Source organism: Oncorhynchus mykiss, chromosome 12 (assembly GCF_013265735.2).
Source record: "Oncorhynchus mykiss isolate Arlee chromosome 12, USDA_OmykA_1.1, whole genome shotgun sequence".
Classification (NCBI taxonomy): Eukaryota; Metazoa; Chordata; class Actinopteri; order Salmoniformes; family Salmonidae; genus Oncorhynchus; species Oncorhynchus mykiss.
In genome coordinates, this window is record NC_048576.1 from 56003131 (window position 1) to 56017926 (window position 14796).

Below are 14796 nucleotides of genomic sequence, written 5' to 3' on the forward strand. Positions count from 1 at the left end.
AAACGTTTGGACACACCTACTCATTCAAGGGTTTGTCTTCATCTTTACTATTTTCTGCATTGTAGAATAATAGTGAAGACATCAAAACTATGAAATACCACACATATGGAATCATGTAACAACCAAAAAAGTGTTAAACAAATTAGATTTGAGATTCTTCAAAGTAGCCACCCTTTGCCTTGATGACAGATTTGCACACTCTTGGCATTCTCTCAACCATCTTCACCTGAAATGCTTTTCTTCAACAGTCTTGAAGGAGTTCCCACATATGCTGAGCACTTGTTGGCTGCTTTTCCTTCCCTCTGAAGTCCAACTTATCCCAAACCATCTCAATTGGGTTGAAGTTGGGTGATTGTGGAGGCCAGGTCATCTGATGGATCCCTCCATCATTCTCCTTCTTGGTCAAATAGCCCTTACACAGCCTGGAGGTGTGTTGAGTCATTGTCCTGTTGAAAAACAAATGATAGTCCCACTAAGCACATGCCAGATGGGATGGCGTATCGCTGCAGAATGCTGTGCTAGCCATGCTGGTTAAGTGTGTCTTCAATTCTAAATAAATCACGGACAGTGTCACCAGCAAAGCACCCCCACACCATCACACCTTGCCCTCCATGGAGATCATCCGTTAACCTAATCTGTGTCTCACAAAGACACAGTGGTTGGAACCAAAATCTCTACATTTTGATTTCTTTGCAGCAATTCGACCATGAAGGCCTGATTCATGCAGTCTCCTCTGAACAGTTGATATTGAGATGTGTCTGTTACTTGAACTCTGTGAAGCATTTGTTTGGGCTATAATTTCTGAGGCTGGTAACTCTAATGAACTTATCCTCTTTAGCAGAGGTAACTCTGGGTCTTCCTTTCCTGTTGCGGTCCTCATGAGAGGTTGATGGTTTTTGCGACTGAAACTTTCAAAGTTATTTACATTATCCGAATTGACTGATCTTCATGTCTTAAAGTAATAATGGACTGTCGTTTCTCTTTGCTTTTTTGATCTGTTCTTGCCATAATATGGACTTGATCTTTTACCAAATAAGGCTATCTTCTGTATACCAACCCAACCTTGTCACAACACAACTGATTGGCTCAAACGCATCAAGGAAATAAATTCCACAAATTAACTTTTAACAAGCCACACCTGATAATTGAAATGACTACCTCATGAAGCTGGTTGAGAGAATGCCAAGAGTGTGCAAAGCTGTCATCAAGGGAAAGGGTGGGTACTTTGAAGAATCTCAAATTTAAAACATATTTTGATTTGTTTAACACTCGTTTGGTTACTACATTATTTCATATGTGTTATTTCATGGATTTTGATGTCTTCATTAATATTCTACAATGTAGAAGATAGTAAAGATAAAGAAAAACCCTTGCATGACTAGGTGTGCCCAAACGTTTGACTGGTACTGTAAGGAAATCAGTCAATTGAAATAAATTCATTAGGCCATCATTTATGGATTTCACATGGGTGCAGGGGTGCAGCAATAAGTGGGTCTGGGAGGGCATAGGTCCACCCACTTGGCAGCCAGGCCTACCTACTGGAGAGCCAGGCCCAGCCAATCAGAATGAGTTTTTCCCCAGAAAGGGCTTTATTACAGACAGAAATACCCCTCAGCACCCCCCTCAGACAATCCTGCAGGCGAAGAAGCCCGGATGTGGAGGTCTAGGGCTGACGTGGCTACACGTGGTTGTGATGCCGGTTGGACATACTGGCAAATTCTCTAACACGACGTTGGAACCTTATGGTAGAGAAATGAATATTAATATCTGGCAACAGCTCTGGTGGACATTCCTGCAGTCAGCATGCCAATTGTACACTGTGTGGCATTGTGTTGTGTAACAAAGCTGCACATTTTAAAGTGGCCTTTTATTGTCCCCAGCACAAGGTGCCCCTGTGTAATGATCATGTCAGGTGGATGGATTATCTTGGCTAAGGAAAAATGCTCACCAATAGGGATATACAGTGGGGCAAAAAAGTATTTAGTCAGCCACCAATTGTGCAAATTCTCCCACTTAAAAAGATGAGAGAGGCCTGTAATTTTTATCATAAGTACACTTCAACTATGACAGACAAAATGAGACAAAAAATATCCAGAAAATCACATTGTAGGATTTTTAATGAATTTATTTGCAAATTATGGTGGAAAATAATTATTTGGTCAATAACAAAAGTTTATCTTAATACTTTGTTATATACCCTTTGTTGGCAATGACAGAGGTCAAACGTTTTCTGTAAGTCTTCACAAGGTTTTCACACACTGTTGCTGGTATTTGGCCCATTTCTCCATGCAGATCTCCTCTAGAGCAGTGATGTTTTGGGGCTGTTGCTGGGCAACACGGACTTTCAACTCCCTCCAAAGATTTTCTATGGGGTTGAGATCTGGAGACTGGCTAGGCCACTCCAGGACCTTGAAATGCTTCTTATGAAGCCACTCCTTCGTTGCCAATGTTTGGGATCATTGTCATGCTGAAAGACCCAGCCACGTTTCATCTTCAATGCCCTTGCTGATGGAAGGAGGTTTTCACTCAAAATCTCATGATACATGGCCCCATTCATTCTTTCCTTTACACGGATCAGTCGTCCTGGTCCCTTTGCAGAAAAACAGCCCCAAAGCATGATGTTTCCACCCCCATGATTCATAGTAGGTATGGTGTTCTTTGGATGCAACTCAGCATTCTTTGTCCTCCAAACACGACGAGTTGAGTTTTTAACAAAAAGTTATATTTCGGTTTCATCTGACCATATGACATTCTCCCAATCTCCTTCTGGATCATCCAAATGCTCTCTAGCAAACTTCAGACGGGCCTGGACATGTACTGGCTTAAGCAGGGGGACACGTCTGGCACTGCAGGATTTGAGTCCCTGGCGGCATAGTGTGTTACTGTTGGTAGGCTTTGTTACTTTGGTCCCAGCTCTCTGCAGGTCATTCACTAGGTCCCCCCGTGTGGTTCTGGGATTTTTGCTCACCGTTCTTGTGATCATTTTGACCCCATGGGGTGAGATCTTGCGTGGAGCCCCAGATCGAGGGAGATTATCAGTGGTCTTGTATGTCTTCCATTTCCTAATAATTGCTCCCACAGTTGATTTCTTCAAACCAAGCTGCTTACCTATTGCAGATTCAGTCTTCCCAGCCTGGTGCAGGTCTATAATTTTGTTTCTGGTGTCCTTTGACAGCTCTTTGGTCTTGGCCATAGTGGAGTTTGGAGTGTGACTGTTTGAGGTTGTGGACAGGTGTCTTTTATACTGATAACAAGTTCAAACAGGTGCCATTAATATAGGTAACGTGGAGGACAGAGGAGCCTCTTAAAGAAGAAGTTACAGGTCTGTGAGAGCCAGAAATCTTGCTTTTTTGTAGGTGACCAAATACTTATTTTCCACCATAATTTGCAAATAAATTCATTAAAAATCCTAGTCATAGGTCTAGTCACATCATAGTTGACATCATAGTTGATGTGTACCTATGATGAAAATTCCAGGCCTCTCTCATCTTTTTAAGTGGGAGAACTTGCACAATTGGTGGCTGACTAAATACTTTTTTGCCCCACTGTAAACACATTTGTGCACAAAATTTGAGAGAAATAAGCTTCTTTAATTTTTAAATTTCATCTTATGAAACATGAGACCAACACTTTACATATTGCATTAATCTTTTTGTTCAGTGTAGCATGTACAGTACCTTCAGAAAGTATTCATACACTTTGAACTTTTCCACATTTAGTTGTGTTACAGGCCGAATTCAAAATGTATTAAACATATATTTTTCTCTCACCCATCTACACACAATACCCCATAATGACAAAGTGAAAACATGTTTTTTTACAAGTGTGCAAATGTATTGAAAATGAAATAGAGAAATATCTCATTTACGTAAGTAGGCCTATTCCCACCACTGAGTCAATACTTTGTAGAACCACCTTCAGCAGCGATTACAGCTGTGAGTCTCTAAGAGCTTTCCACACCTAGATGTGAAACATTTGCCCATTATCATTTTCAAAATTCATCAAACTCTGTCAAATTGGTTGTTGATTATTGATAGACAACCATTTTCAGACGTTGCCATAGATTTTTAAGTAGATTTAAGTCAAAACTGTAATTCGATCACTCAGGAACATTCACTGTCTCCTTGGTAAGCAACTCCAATGACATTGTGTTTTAGGTTATTGTCCTGCTGAAAGGTGAATTTATGTCCCAGTGTCTGGTGGAAAATAGACTAAACCAGGTTTTCCTCTAGGATTTTGCCTGTGCTTAGCTCTATTCCATTTTTAAATGTTTTTTTATAATACTTTAACCCCCTAATTTTGTGGTATCCAATTGGTAGTTACAGTCTTGTCTCATCGCTGCAACTCCCAAACGAACTCGGGAGAGGCGAAGGTCTTAGAGCCGTGCGTCCCCCGAAACACAACCCTGCTTCTTGACAACAAAAAAACGGAAGCCAGCTGCACCATTTTGTCGGAGGAAACACTGTACACCTGGCGACCGTGTCAGCGTGCATTGCACCCGGCCCGTCACAGGAGTTGCTTGAGTTCAATGGGACAAGAACATCCCTGCCGGCTAAACCCTCCCCTAACCCGGACGACACTGGGCCGATTGTGCGCTGCCCCATGAGTCTCCCGGTATACATATACATATGAGATGAGTAATGTAGGGTATGTAAACATTATATGAAGTAATATTGTTTAAAGTGGCTAGTGATATATTTTTACATCAATTTCCATTATTAAGGTGGCTGGAGTTGAGACAGTGTGTTGGCAGCAGCCACTCAATGTTACTGGTGGCTGTTTAACAGTTTGATGGCCTTGAGATAGAAGCTGTTTTTCAGTCTCTCGGTCCCTGCTTTGATGCACCTGTACTGACCTCGCCTTCTGGATGATAGCGGGGTGAACAGGCAGTGGCTCGGGTGGTTGTTGTCCTTGATGATCTTTATGTCGTACCTGTGACATCGGGTGATGTAGGTGTCCTGGAGGGCAGTTAGTTTGCCCCCGGTGATGCGTTGTGCAGACCTCACTACCCTCTGGAGAACCTTACGGTTGTGGGCGGAGCAGTTGCCGTACCAGGCGGTGATACAGCCCGACAGGATGCTCTCGATTGAGCATCTGTAGAAGTTTGTGAGTGCTTTTGGTGACAAGCTGAATTTCTTCAGCCTCCTGATGTTGAAGAGGCGCTGCTGCGCCTTCTTTACGACGCTGTCTGTGTGGGTGGACCAATTCAGTTTGTCCGTGATGTGTACGCCGAGGAACTTAAAACTTACTACCCTCTCCACTACTGTCCCGTCTGCTGTTTCCTGAAGTCCACAATCATCTCCTTTGTTTTGTTCACGTTGAGTGTGAGGTTATTTTCCTGACACCACACTCTGAGGGCCATCACCTCCTCTCTGTAGGCCATCTCGTCGTTGTTGGTAATCAAGCCTACCACTGTTGTGTCGTCCGCAAACTTGATGATTGAGTTGGAGGCGTGCATGGCCACGCAGTCGTGGGTGAACAGGGAGTACAGGAGAGGGCTCAGAACGCACCCTTGTGGGGCCCCAGTGTTGAGGATCAGTGGGGTGGAGATGTTGTTACCTACCCTCACCACCTGGGGGCGGCCCGTCAGGAAGTACAGAACCCAGTTGCACAGGGCGGGGTCGAGAACCAGGGTCTCGAGCTTGATGACGAGTTTGGAGGGTACTATGGTGTTAAATGCTGAGCTGTAGTCGATGAACAGCATTCTCACATAGGTATTCCTCTTGTCCAGATGGGTTAGGGCAGTGTGCAGTGTGGTTGCGATTGCGTCGTCTGTGGACCTATTTGGGCCGTAAGCAAATTGGAGTGGGTCTAGGGTGTCAGGTAGGGTGGAGGTGATATGGTCCCTGACGAGTCACTCAAAGCACTTCATGATGACGGAAGTGAGTGCTACGGGGCAGTAGTCGTTTAGCTCAGTTACCTTAGCTTTCTTGGGAACAGGGACAATGGTGGCCCTCTTGAAGCATGTGGGAACAGCAGACTGGGATAAGGATTGATTGAATATGTCCATAAACACACCAGCCAGCTGGTCTGCGAATGCTCTGAGGACGTGGCTGGGGATGCCGTCTGGACCTGCAGCCTTGCGAACACATTTAAATGTTTTACTCACGTTGGCTGCAGTGAAGGAGAGTCTGCAGGTTTTGGTTGCGGGCCGTGTCAGTGGCACTGTGTTGTCCTCAAAGCGGACAAAAAAGTGATTTAGTCTGTCTGGGAGCAAGACATCCTGGTCCGCGACGGAGCTGGTTTCTTTTTAAAATCCGTGATTGACTGTAGACCCTGATACATACCTCTTGTGTCTGAGCCGTTGAATTGCGGCTCAGTGGTTTGCGCTTTCAGTTTCACGCGAATGCTGCCATCAATCCACGGTTTCTGGTTTGGGAATGTTTTAATCGTTGCTATGGGTACGACATTGTCAATGCACTTTCTAATGAACTCGCTCACCGAATCAGCGTATTCGTCAATGTTGTTTTTGGACGCAATGCGGAACATATCCCAATCCGCGTGATCGAGGCAGTCTTGAAGCGTGGAATCAGATTCGTCAGACCAGCGTTGAACAGACCTGAGAGCGGGAGCTTCTTGTTTTAGTTTCTGTCTGTAGGCTGGGAGCAACAAAATGGAGTTGTGGTCAGCTTTCCCGAAAGGAGGGTGGGGGAGGGCCTTATATGCGTCGCGGAAGTTAGAATAACAATGATCCAGGTTTTTACCAGCCCTGGTTGCGCAATCGATATGCTGATACAATTTAGGGAGTCTTGATTAGCCTTGTTAAAATCCCCAGCTACAGTGAATGCAGCCTCCGGATATGTGGTTTCCAGTTTGCACAGAGTCAAATAAAGTTTGTTCAGGGCCATCGATGTGTCTGCTTGGGGGTCAATATATACGGCTGTGATTACAATCGAAGAGAATTCCATTGGTAGATAATGCGGTCGACATTTGATTGTGAGGAATTCTAAGTCAGGTGAACAGAAGGACAGTTCCTGTATGTTGTTATGATCACACCACGTCTCGTTAATCATAAGGCATACCCCCCCGCCCCTCTTCTTACCAGAAAGATGGTTGTTTCTGTCGGCGCGATATGTGAAGAAACCAGCTGGCTGCACCGACTCCGATAGCGTCTCTCGAGTGAGCCATGTTTCCGTGAAGCAAAGAACGTTACAGTCTCTGATGTCTCTCTGGAATGCTACCCTTGCTCGGATTTCATCAACCTTGTTGTCAAGAGACTGGACATTGGCGAGTAGTATGCTAGGGAGCGGTGCGCGATGTGCCCGTCTCCGGAGCCTGACCAGAAGACCGCTTCGTTTGCCTCTTTTACGACGTCGTTGTTTTGGGTCGCTGGCTGGGATCCGATCCATTGTCCTGGGTGGAAGGCAGAACACAGTATCCGCTCTGGGAAAGTCATATTCCTGGTCGTACTGATGGTGAGTTGACGTTGCTCTTATATTCAGTAGTTCCTCCCGACTGTATGTAATGAAACCTAAGATTACCTGGGGTACCAATGTAAGAAATAACAAGTAAAAAATCGAAATACTGCATAGTTTCCTAGGAACGCGAAGCGAGGCGGCCATCTCTGTTGGCGCCGGAAGTCAATATGTTATGTTTATGATTGTATTTCAACTACATTGTTGAAGCTATTCATATGTTTGTATATACAGTAGGTTTGTGACACCACCCTGAGATGGTGCTTAAACTCAAGATTAATCTGAGTTTGACCTCCCAGCAATCTCAATGCAACAGAAGCCCTGTGGCTGAGTACCAGTAGAGACCATCAAGCGGGGCTACTGCCACGTGCACGCTACTACACTACACTACACTCCACTCCACTACACTACACTACACACGGAAGAAGACACCATTACTCTGTTGTTGCCATTGACACCAACAAAGATCAACAGCAGGTCCAAGCTGGCCTTGAGCAAGAGAATGGCATTATCTATCAAGAAGTTTCAGACCTGCCAACCATTACAACAACACGTTGATGTGTTCATGTGTCAGTATTTGAGTATGCATAATATTTTTGTGTGCCTCTATGCATGTGTGTGTGTGGGTGCACGAGCATGTGTGTGTATCCCAACAGTCTCCTGTTTATCAGGGCCCTCCACACCTCTAAGCCGCTTCCATCATGCACATCCCATTAAGATGCTCTTGATGAAACAGTCCGTTTACACTTCAGACACAGCAAATTAACAAATTGTCAGCTTATAAAACAATAATAGAATTGTATGCGTTCCCCAATTCCCCTCACTGCTAATGTGATGCTGGAGTGGCCCTTTGCCTGCAAGGTTAATGGAATCCATATTTTCAATCCTTCTCTTTTTTTTTGCCAGAAAAGATGCACAAGTGGGTGTAATTAGTCTGTACTGTAACAAAGGAGCAATGGACCAATGGAAACAGACCTGTATTCCACTATCATTTATCCTATCCCTCTCTCCATCTCCAAGCTGCAGAAAAACAGCATGAAATTTCGCTCTTGTTTCACAGTGGCGTGTGATCAGGGTGGATGAGAAATTGCGCCTTCTACAAACACTGTTCACATAGCAGTGTGGTACATAGAGACGGACAGAGGTGAGGATTGGTGTGCAGAATCCCCCCTCCTGAACCAAGAGCAGTCAGGATTGATATGGACAAGCTGCTGAAAGATGCCTCTCTGCTGCTCCTCATAATGCATGCTGTACCGGAGTCTGGGAAGCTTTTCAATCACACGCCCTCTCCCGCTGTCTGTCATAAGGTTTATGGGTCCTAGGCTGAGGTAAATTGCTTCTTGCCGGTCAAATTTGAAGAGCCTCGTAAAAACCTGGACGTGCCTCAGTCACCCCCAGCCTCCTCTGCACCCCACGCTGCACAGATGTGACATATGTAAAGGTGAAACCTCCACAACACACCCACACACACCTTGACTGGGCAGAAAATTGTTTTATTTCCATCTCCTCTCCCTCTTTCATGTCCTCTCCCTCTCTTCTCCTGTCCTCTTAACTGTGCCCATGTTTTCAGCAGGAGGATTTGATGCTGAGAGAGCCAAGACTTCCTCTAATTTCAGATATAGAGAATGAAATGGAAATCTGTCCCACTGCTTCGAATGTCAAATGAAGCAAAGGGTATGTCTTGCAGACAACCAATATTAATCCCGCAATGATGTGGAGAAGGAATAAACACTAAACACATTTTTAGAATATTTAGAATATTGATGAGATATATAACTATTTTCCTGAAATCATGGTTGGGGTTCTCCCAAGGAGGTTGGGCCCCCCCAGATAGCATATGAACATGTCATAAATTAAAAAATATATATATTACAGGAAATTAGCTTTAAAACTGCAACATGTTCTCTCTGCCTCATGGCAAAATGTGTAAAATAGCATGAGATTAGCTATAAAACCACATATTTAAGAATTTGAATAATAGAATGGACATGAGCCGCGTTTTGATGGCCTAAATGTCAGCCATTTTGGTCAGGGAGTTTGCAAACCACAGTTTGCCAGTGTTGTGATAAGATAGCGTAAAATAATGCATTTTAAGAAAGTATCTGCACTGTAGGCCTACTATGTTTGTTAGCTAGCTAGCCAGATAATTTTAGATGAATAATTCCATACATTTTTCTAAATGCCAATATTCCATTCAAACAATGCAGTCAATCTACAGCCATACATTGGCCGAAATCAGTTGATGATAGGACTTGCAATGCAACAGGTACTGATATAGTATCATATCACAGCTTTCAAAGAAAATGAAGACATTTATGGTCTGTTTACATATATGTATAGGCTATTTATACACAACATTTGTATAAAACCTGTATAAACTGTATTTATATTTATAAGACAATATTTTAGGTTGACGGTAATTCGATTACACAATTTCTGATATATCACATGCCTTGCTTTTTCATTCCTGCATAAGAAAAATCTGGATTATGCCTCTACTGCCAATAATTCCAATTAGACTGGTTTGGATTTTTCACTGACCAATATGGATGCCATTTTCACTCCATTCTGGAACGTTGAAGGTTAATGACATAGCCTCTCAAAATATAATAGGCTCTCTATGCATAAAACAGCACATTTATCTCTCTGCCCCAGTTTTTCGGCCTGCGAAACTGTGCGATGCCACTGCATGGTCTGGTTCGTTTACAACTGTTTGGTTCATATGTAAAGTGCCTTCAGAAAGTATTTTTCCACATTTTGGTGTGTTACAGCCTGAATTTAAAATGAATTAAATAGAGATTTTGTTTTCAATATGCCTTAATGTCAAAGTGGAATTATGTTTTTAGAAATGTTTACAAATGGCATCATGTTATGGGTATGCTTGTAATCATTAAGGACTGGGGAGTTTTTCACAATCAAAACATTTACGGAATGGAGCTGAGCACCGGCAAAATTCTACAGGAAAACCTGGTTCAGTCTGCTTTCCACCAGACACTGGGTGATGAATTCACCTTTCAGCAGGACAATAACCTAAAACACAAGGCCAAATATACACTGGTGTTGCTTACCAAGAAGATAGTGAATTTTCAGTTTTGACTTAGAGACTTACCCAGAAAGACTCAGCTGTAATTGCTGCCAAAGGTGCTTCTACTAAGTATTAGCTCAGGGGTGTGAATAGGGCTACTTACAGTATATAAATGAGATATTTCTCTATTTGATTTTCAATACATTTCCTAGAATTTATTAAAAAAAATTCACTTTGTCATTATGGGGTATTGTGTGTAGAGAAAAAAATCTATTTAATCCATTTTGAATTCAGGCTAACAACTAAATGTGGAAAGAGTCAAGGGGTATGAATACTTTCTGAAAAGACTGTACATACTACACTGAACAAAAATATAAATGCAATATGTAAAGTGTTGGTCCCATGTTTCATGAGCTGAAACAAAAAAAATCTGTTATATTTTCCACACGCACAAAAAGTTTATTTCTCTAAAATCTTGTGCACAAATGTGTTTTCTCTCTATTGATGAGCATTTCTCATTTGCCAAGATAATCCATCCACCTGACAGATGTGGCATATCAAGAAGCTGATTAAACGACATGATCATTACACAGGTGCACCTTGTGCCGGGGACATTTTTTGTCCCGGCAATAAGAATGTGCAGTTTTGTCAGACAACACAATGCCACAGATGTCTCAAGTTTTGAGGGAGCATGCTATTGGCATGCTGACTGCAGGAATGTCCAGCAGAGCTGTTGCCAGAGAATTTAATATTAATTTCTCTACCAAAAGCCACCTCCAATGTAATTTTAGATAATGTGGCAGTTTGCCCAACCGGCCTTAAACCACGTGTAACCAGACCACATGTAACCAGTAATAAGTTAAGGAGTACGAATAATTTCTGAAGGCACTGTATGTGTAGGAGTGGGAGTGTGTGAGGTGTGTGTGTGTGCTATGAATTGGTGATGCTCCATTCAAGTCAGTTTTATTACATCTAAATTGCATCTCTCCCTTTCAACCAATAATAAAACAGACCAAAAATCACCAGTGAGAAATTAGTAATTGTACTGTAATAAATCTAATTAAATCTCAGTATTATGGTGAATACCACATAGGCCTATAACAGTGTAGAAGACTATTTTTTTTAAAGTGTTTATTCAAAGTTAATATCTGACATTTGATATTATATTCAACCTCCCCAAGAAATTATGTTACAACATTTGAAGTTACTTTGAGGATTTTCAGGCATGCTATTTGGAGGATGCTAACAGGGGTCCTGTCACTCACATTGTTTTGCTCTGATAATGCTAATGCAATAATGTTGCTATGTAAACAATCAGCTCAATCTTGGGTTGCTAAATCTCGAGGTAGAGTAGGCTATTTTCCCCAATGTAAAAAAATATGTGTAATTTAGGTGAATTATACATTTAATAACACGACAATACACATATTACAACCATTAATGGTATCTCAAAAACCAATATAATGATGCCAAAACACTTCAACATGTAGTCATAGGCCTACTGCTTTTTATAGGAATTATAATCACATGCTTACAAATAATGTATTAAAATGAGTTTACCATCAACAGAATAAGATATTTCCTTTATATATGCATTCGGCATGGGTGCAACTAATCACAACACATAAAGAGGCACAGGTCTTCCTCAAGCTGTCATTCGATTATGTGAAGATGATGCACATCTCCGTTGATATTTCAGACAGATAAAAATAGGCGGAAAGGCAACTCATAATAGACTAATGAGATTAACGGTTCTGTAGCAAACATACAGAGAGATTTTGATGCATATTATAGCAAGTTATTGTCCAGGTTAATCTCTAATTTCTCAATTGCTCCATCTCAAATAACAAACCTTACAAGTTTAACAGTTCTGTTGTCTGTTGTCAATCTAACAGGTACACTCACGGAGTGACCGCACGCACTTCCTGCCTATGAAAGAAAGCGTGCGAGTTAAAAGGGTATCCTTACCTGGCTCTTGTAACAGCCCTTTCGTTCTGTGCAAGCCAGACTGGTGCGTCGCTCCCCGCATATCTCCGCACAAACGCGGCCACTCTCTCCGCGCTTTGAACTCAATTCTGCAGCAAAGTCTCAAAGCAGCGCGGGTCCGCAATGTTCAATAATACTTCTAAATCAAAAGGTGTTGGCACTAGGCGCGGACAATTTCAGTTTGTGGTAAAGTTTATTGGAATATTGTGTTGCATCTCACTCACCCTTACACAACATGTAGTACGAGTTTGCGAAGTAAATGAGTGGAGAAAAATATATCTGGGAGTGAGAGGAATAGAACGGGAAAAAGGGTTGGGCGCTTTTCAAAGAAAGAGCTGCTCTGAAGTGAGGGAGCATGGAGCTTGCTGCCTCATCGCTGTTCTGCACAAAGAAGAAGCTACCAGCAGAGAACAGAGGGGGGTGGAATGTGGTAATTAATGCATGTTCTCTAGGAATAAGGAGATGTGGAGAGTGAGAGGGAGCGGGGAAGAGAGAAAGCAGGAGAGAGAGGACAATTTGATTTTGAAGATTGTGGGTCAGAAAATGTATTACAAACAACATAGAGGAGATTGTAATGATGGTCTCTACCTCCAACATAGATCAGTAATTGGGGAGTAATTCAAGACAGTAAATAGGCTACATTCATTTCCAATCAGGAATCCCAGTGGTATTTATTCCCACAAAGGAATTTGTCATTGAAATAACAGAGTATGCTTAATACAAATGTCAATGAGGGGTCACCACACTATTTTATTTGAAACGTTACTAGCCTAATATCACTATTCTATGCTTTGAGCAGGCTATGCCTGAAGAGTAGGAAGGTCTCATCACCTCAGCTATGACAGTAGCCAGTGCTGGAGCAAGCTGTGTCCTGTCAACAGCCGATGCTCCTGTGAAGTTTCATGCTGCCACCCGGTCCAAAACTCAGTGGAGAACTGGGTTCCAGGAGGACATGCTGGCTTCCTGCCCTCCATCATCTTCCACCTGGGTGACTTCCTGGTTCAACAGGGCTGCAGAGCTGGGACCCGGGCTGCTCAAAGATCAAAGGATACTGATCCATAGCTGCAGTTCTGGTTGAGTAGGAGTGTGAGAAAACTCCTGTTGTCTTTAGTCTAAATTTAAAAAGCCCAATCTGGAGTGTTGGACACAACAGCACAGAGTCAACCAAACTCTGTTCTATATGCAGGTTGGCATTTATGGTCATGAATCTTGCCCTGGAGGCAGCTCTGCAGAGTGGTCACTAGCTGGCACACTAGCTGGTTTTAAAACTAACCCTAACCTTAACCCTAACCACATTGCTAACATAATGTCTAACCTTACCTTAAATTTTCAGGAATTTGTATGACATAGTAAATTTTGACTTTGCAGCTGGCCCACCTAGTGGAAATCGCTCAGTTTTGCCCCCAGGGCAATATTCATGACAATAAACGTCAACCTGCTTTCTAAATTTAACATACTGGTCTGGATGGATTAGTCATCTTCTAACAGCATGGTGAGTTGGCCTATTTTAGGTCACATGGAAGGCTTATGATACATGATTTATATATTTTAAAGAGAGCTGGTAAACTAGTGGTATGTCATTTTTCTATGGATCACACAATCTTGTGAAGGCAAGGCTCCTACTATGCCACGTCAGTTAAAATCAGTCAGCTTGGCGCTATGGTAACACATCTAGAAAGTAGTACAGCTTGACAACTGTCCACCTCTGCTTTGATATCCCAGTCATTTTAATGAGATCAAATATTATTCTCTCTAAGCCGTGAGAACATAAGATATCACAGGAAGAGAATCAAGTTATTCATATTCACATGTTTGTTACAAGTGTAAATTTGATCTTCACAGGCTCTGCAATTTCATTCTTCCCGACCTGTAAATATGCATACTCATACTGCGTTATTCCAACGCCACCACTGAGTTCCGTCTCCAGCAGAACTTTGATCAGGTAGACATAACTGGAAATCACTAGACAGACACTAAAATACCCACCACAAGCAAATGCCTGAAGTATGAGAATCAATATTTTATGGAAATGGCAATTTAGCTTAATTCAAATGTTTGGGCTCACATTATATTTCGGCAACAGCCGTCGTTAAATTATGCCTCTGTGTGTGTGTGTGTGTGTGTGTGTGTGTGTGTGTGTCCCTCCCCTGTAACAGGAGGGGAGGGAGAGGGGATTTGAGCTCTGATTGAGCCTGGCCGTTTGTCTTCCTGTCAGAGATTAAGCAAAGATTGGTTAACCTTTACAGGAAACTAAAAGGAAAATAGACAGGCAGAGAACAAGGAGGGAAAAAACACCTGACAGGTGAAAAAAAAAGCCAAGCAAGAGGAGTAAATGTGACTGGTAGGGGTAAATACAGTAAGGCTCATCTC

General features: G+C 42.5%; 1 protein-coding gene across 1 annotated transcript in view; it reads right to left on the minus strand.

Annotated features, from left to right (window-relative positions):
- The window catches only part of LOC110537818 (teneurin-2), a 123829-nt gene extending 111078 nt beyond the window's left edge, over nucleotides 1–12751 (minus strand). The window contains exon 1 of the mRNA XM_021624226.2: nucleotides 12409–12751. Within this exon, the coding sequence (XP_021479901.2) occupies nucleotides 12409–12469 (61 nt within the window). The 5' untranslated portion in view covers nucleotides 12470–12751. The remainder of the gene's footprint in view (nucleotides 1–12408) is intronic.
- Nucleotides 12752–14796: the final 2045 nt, after the last annotated feature.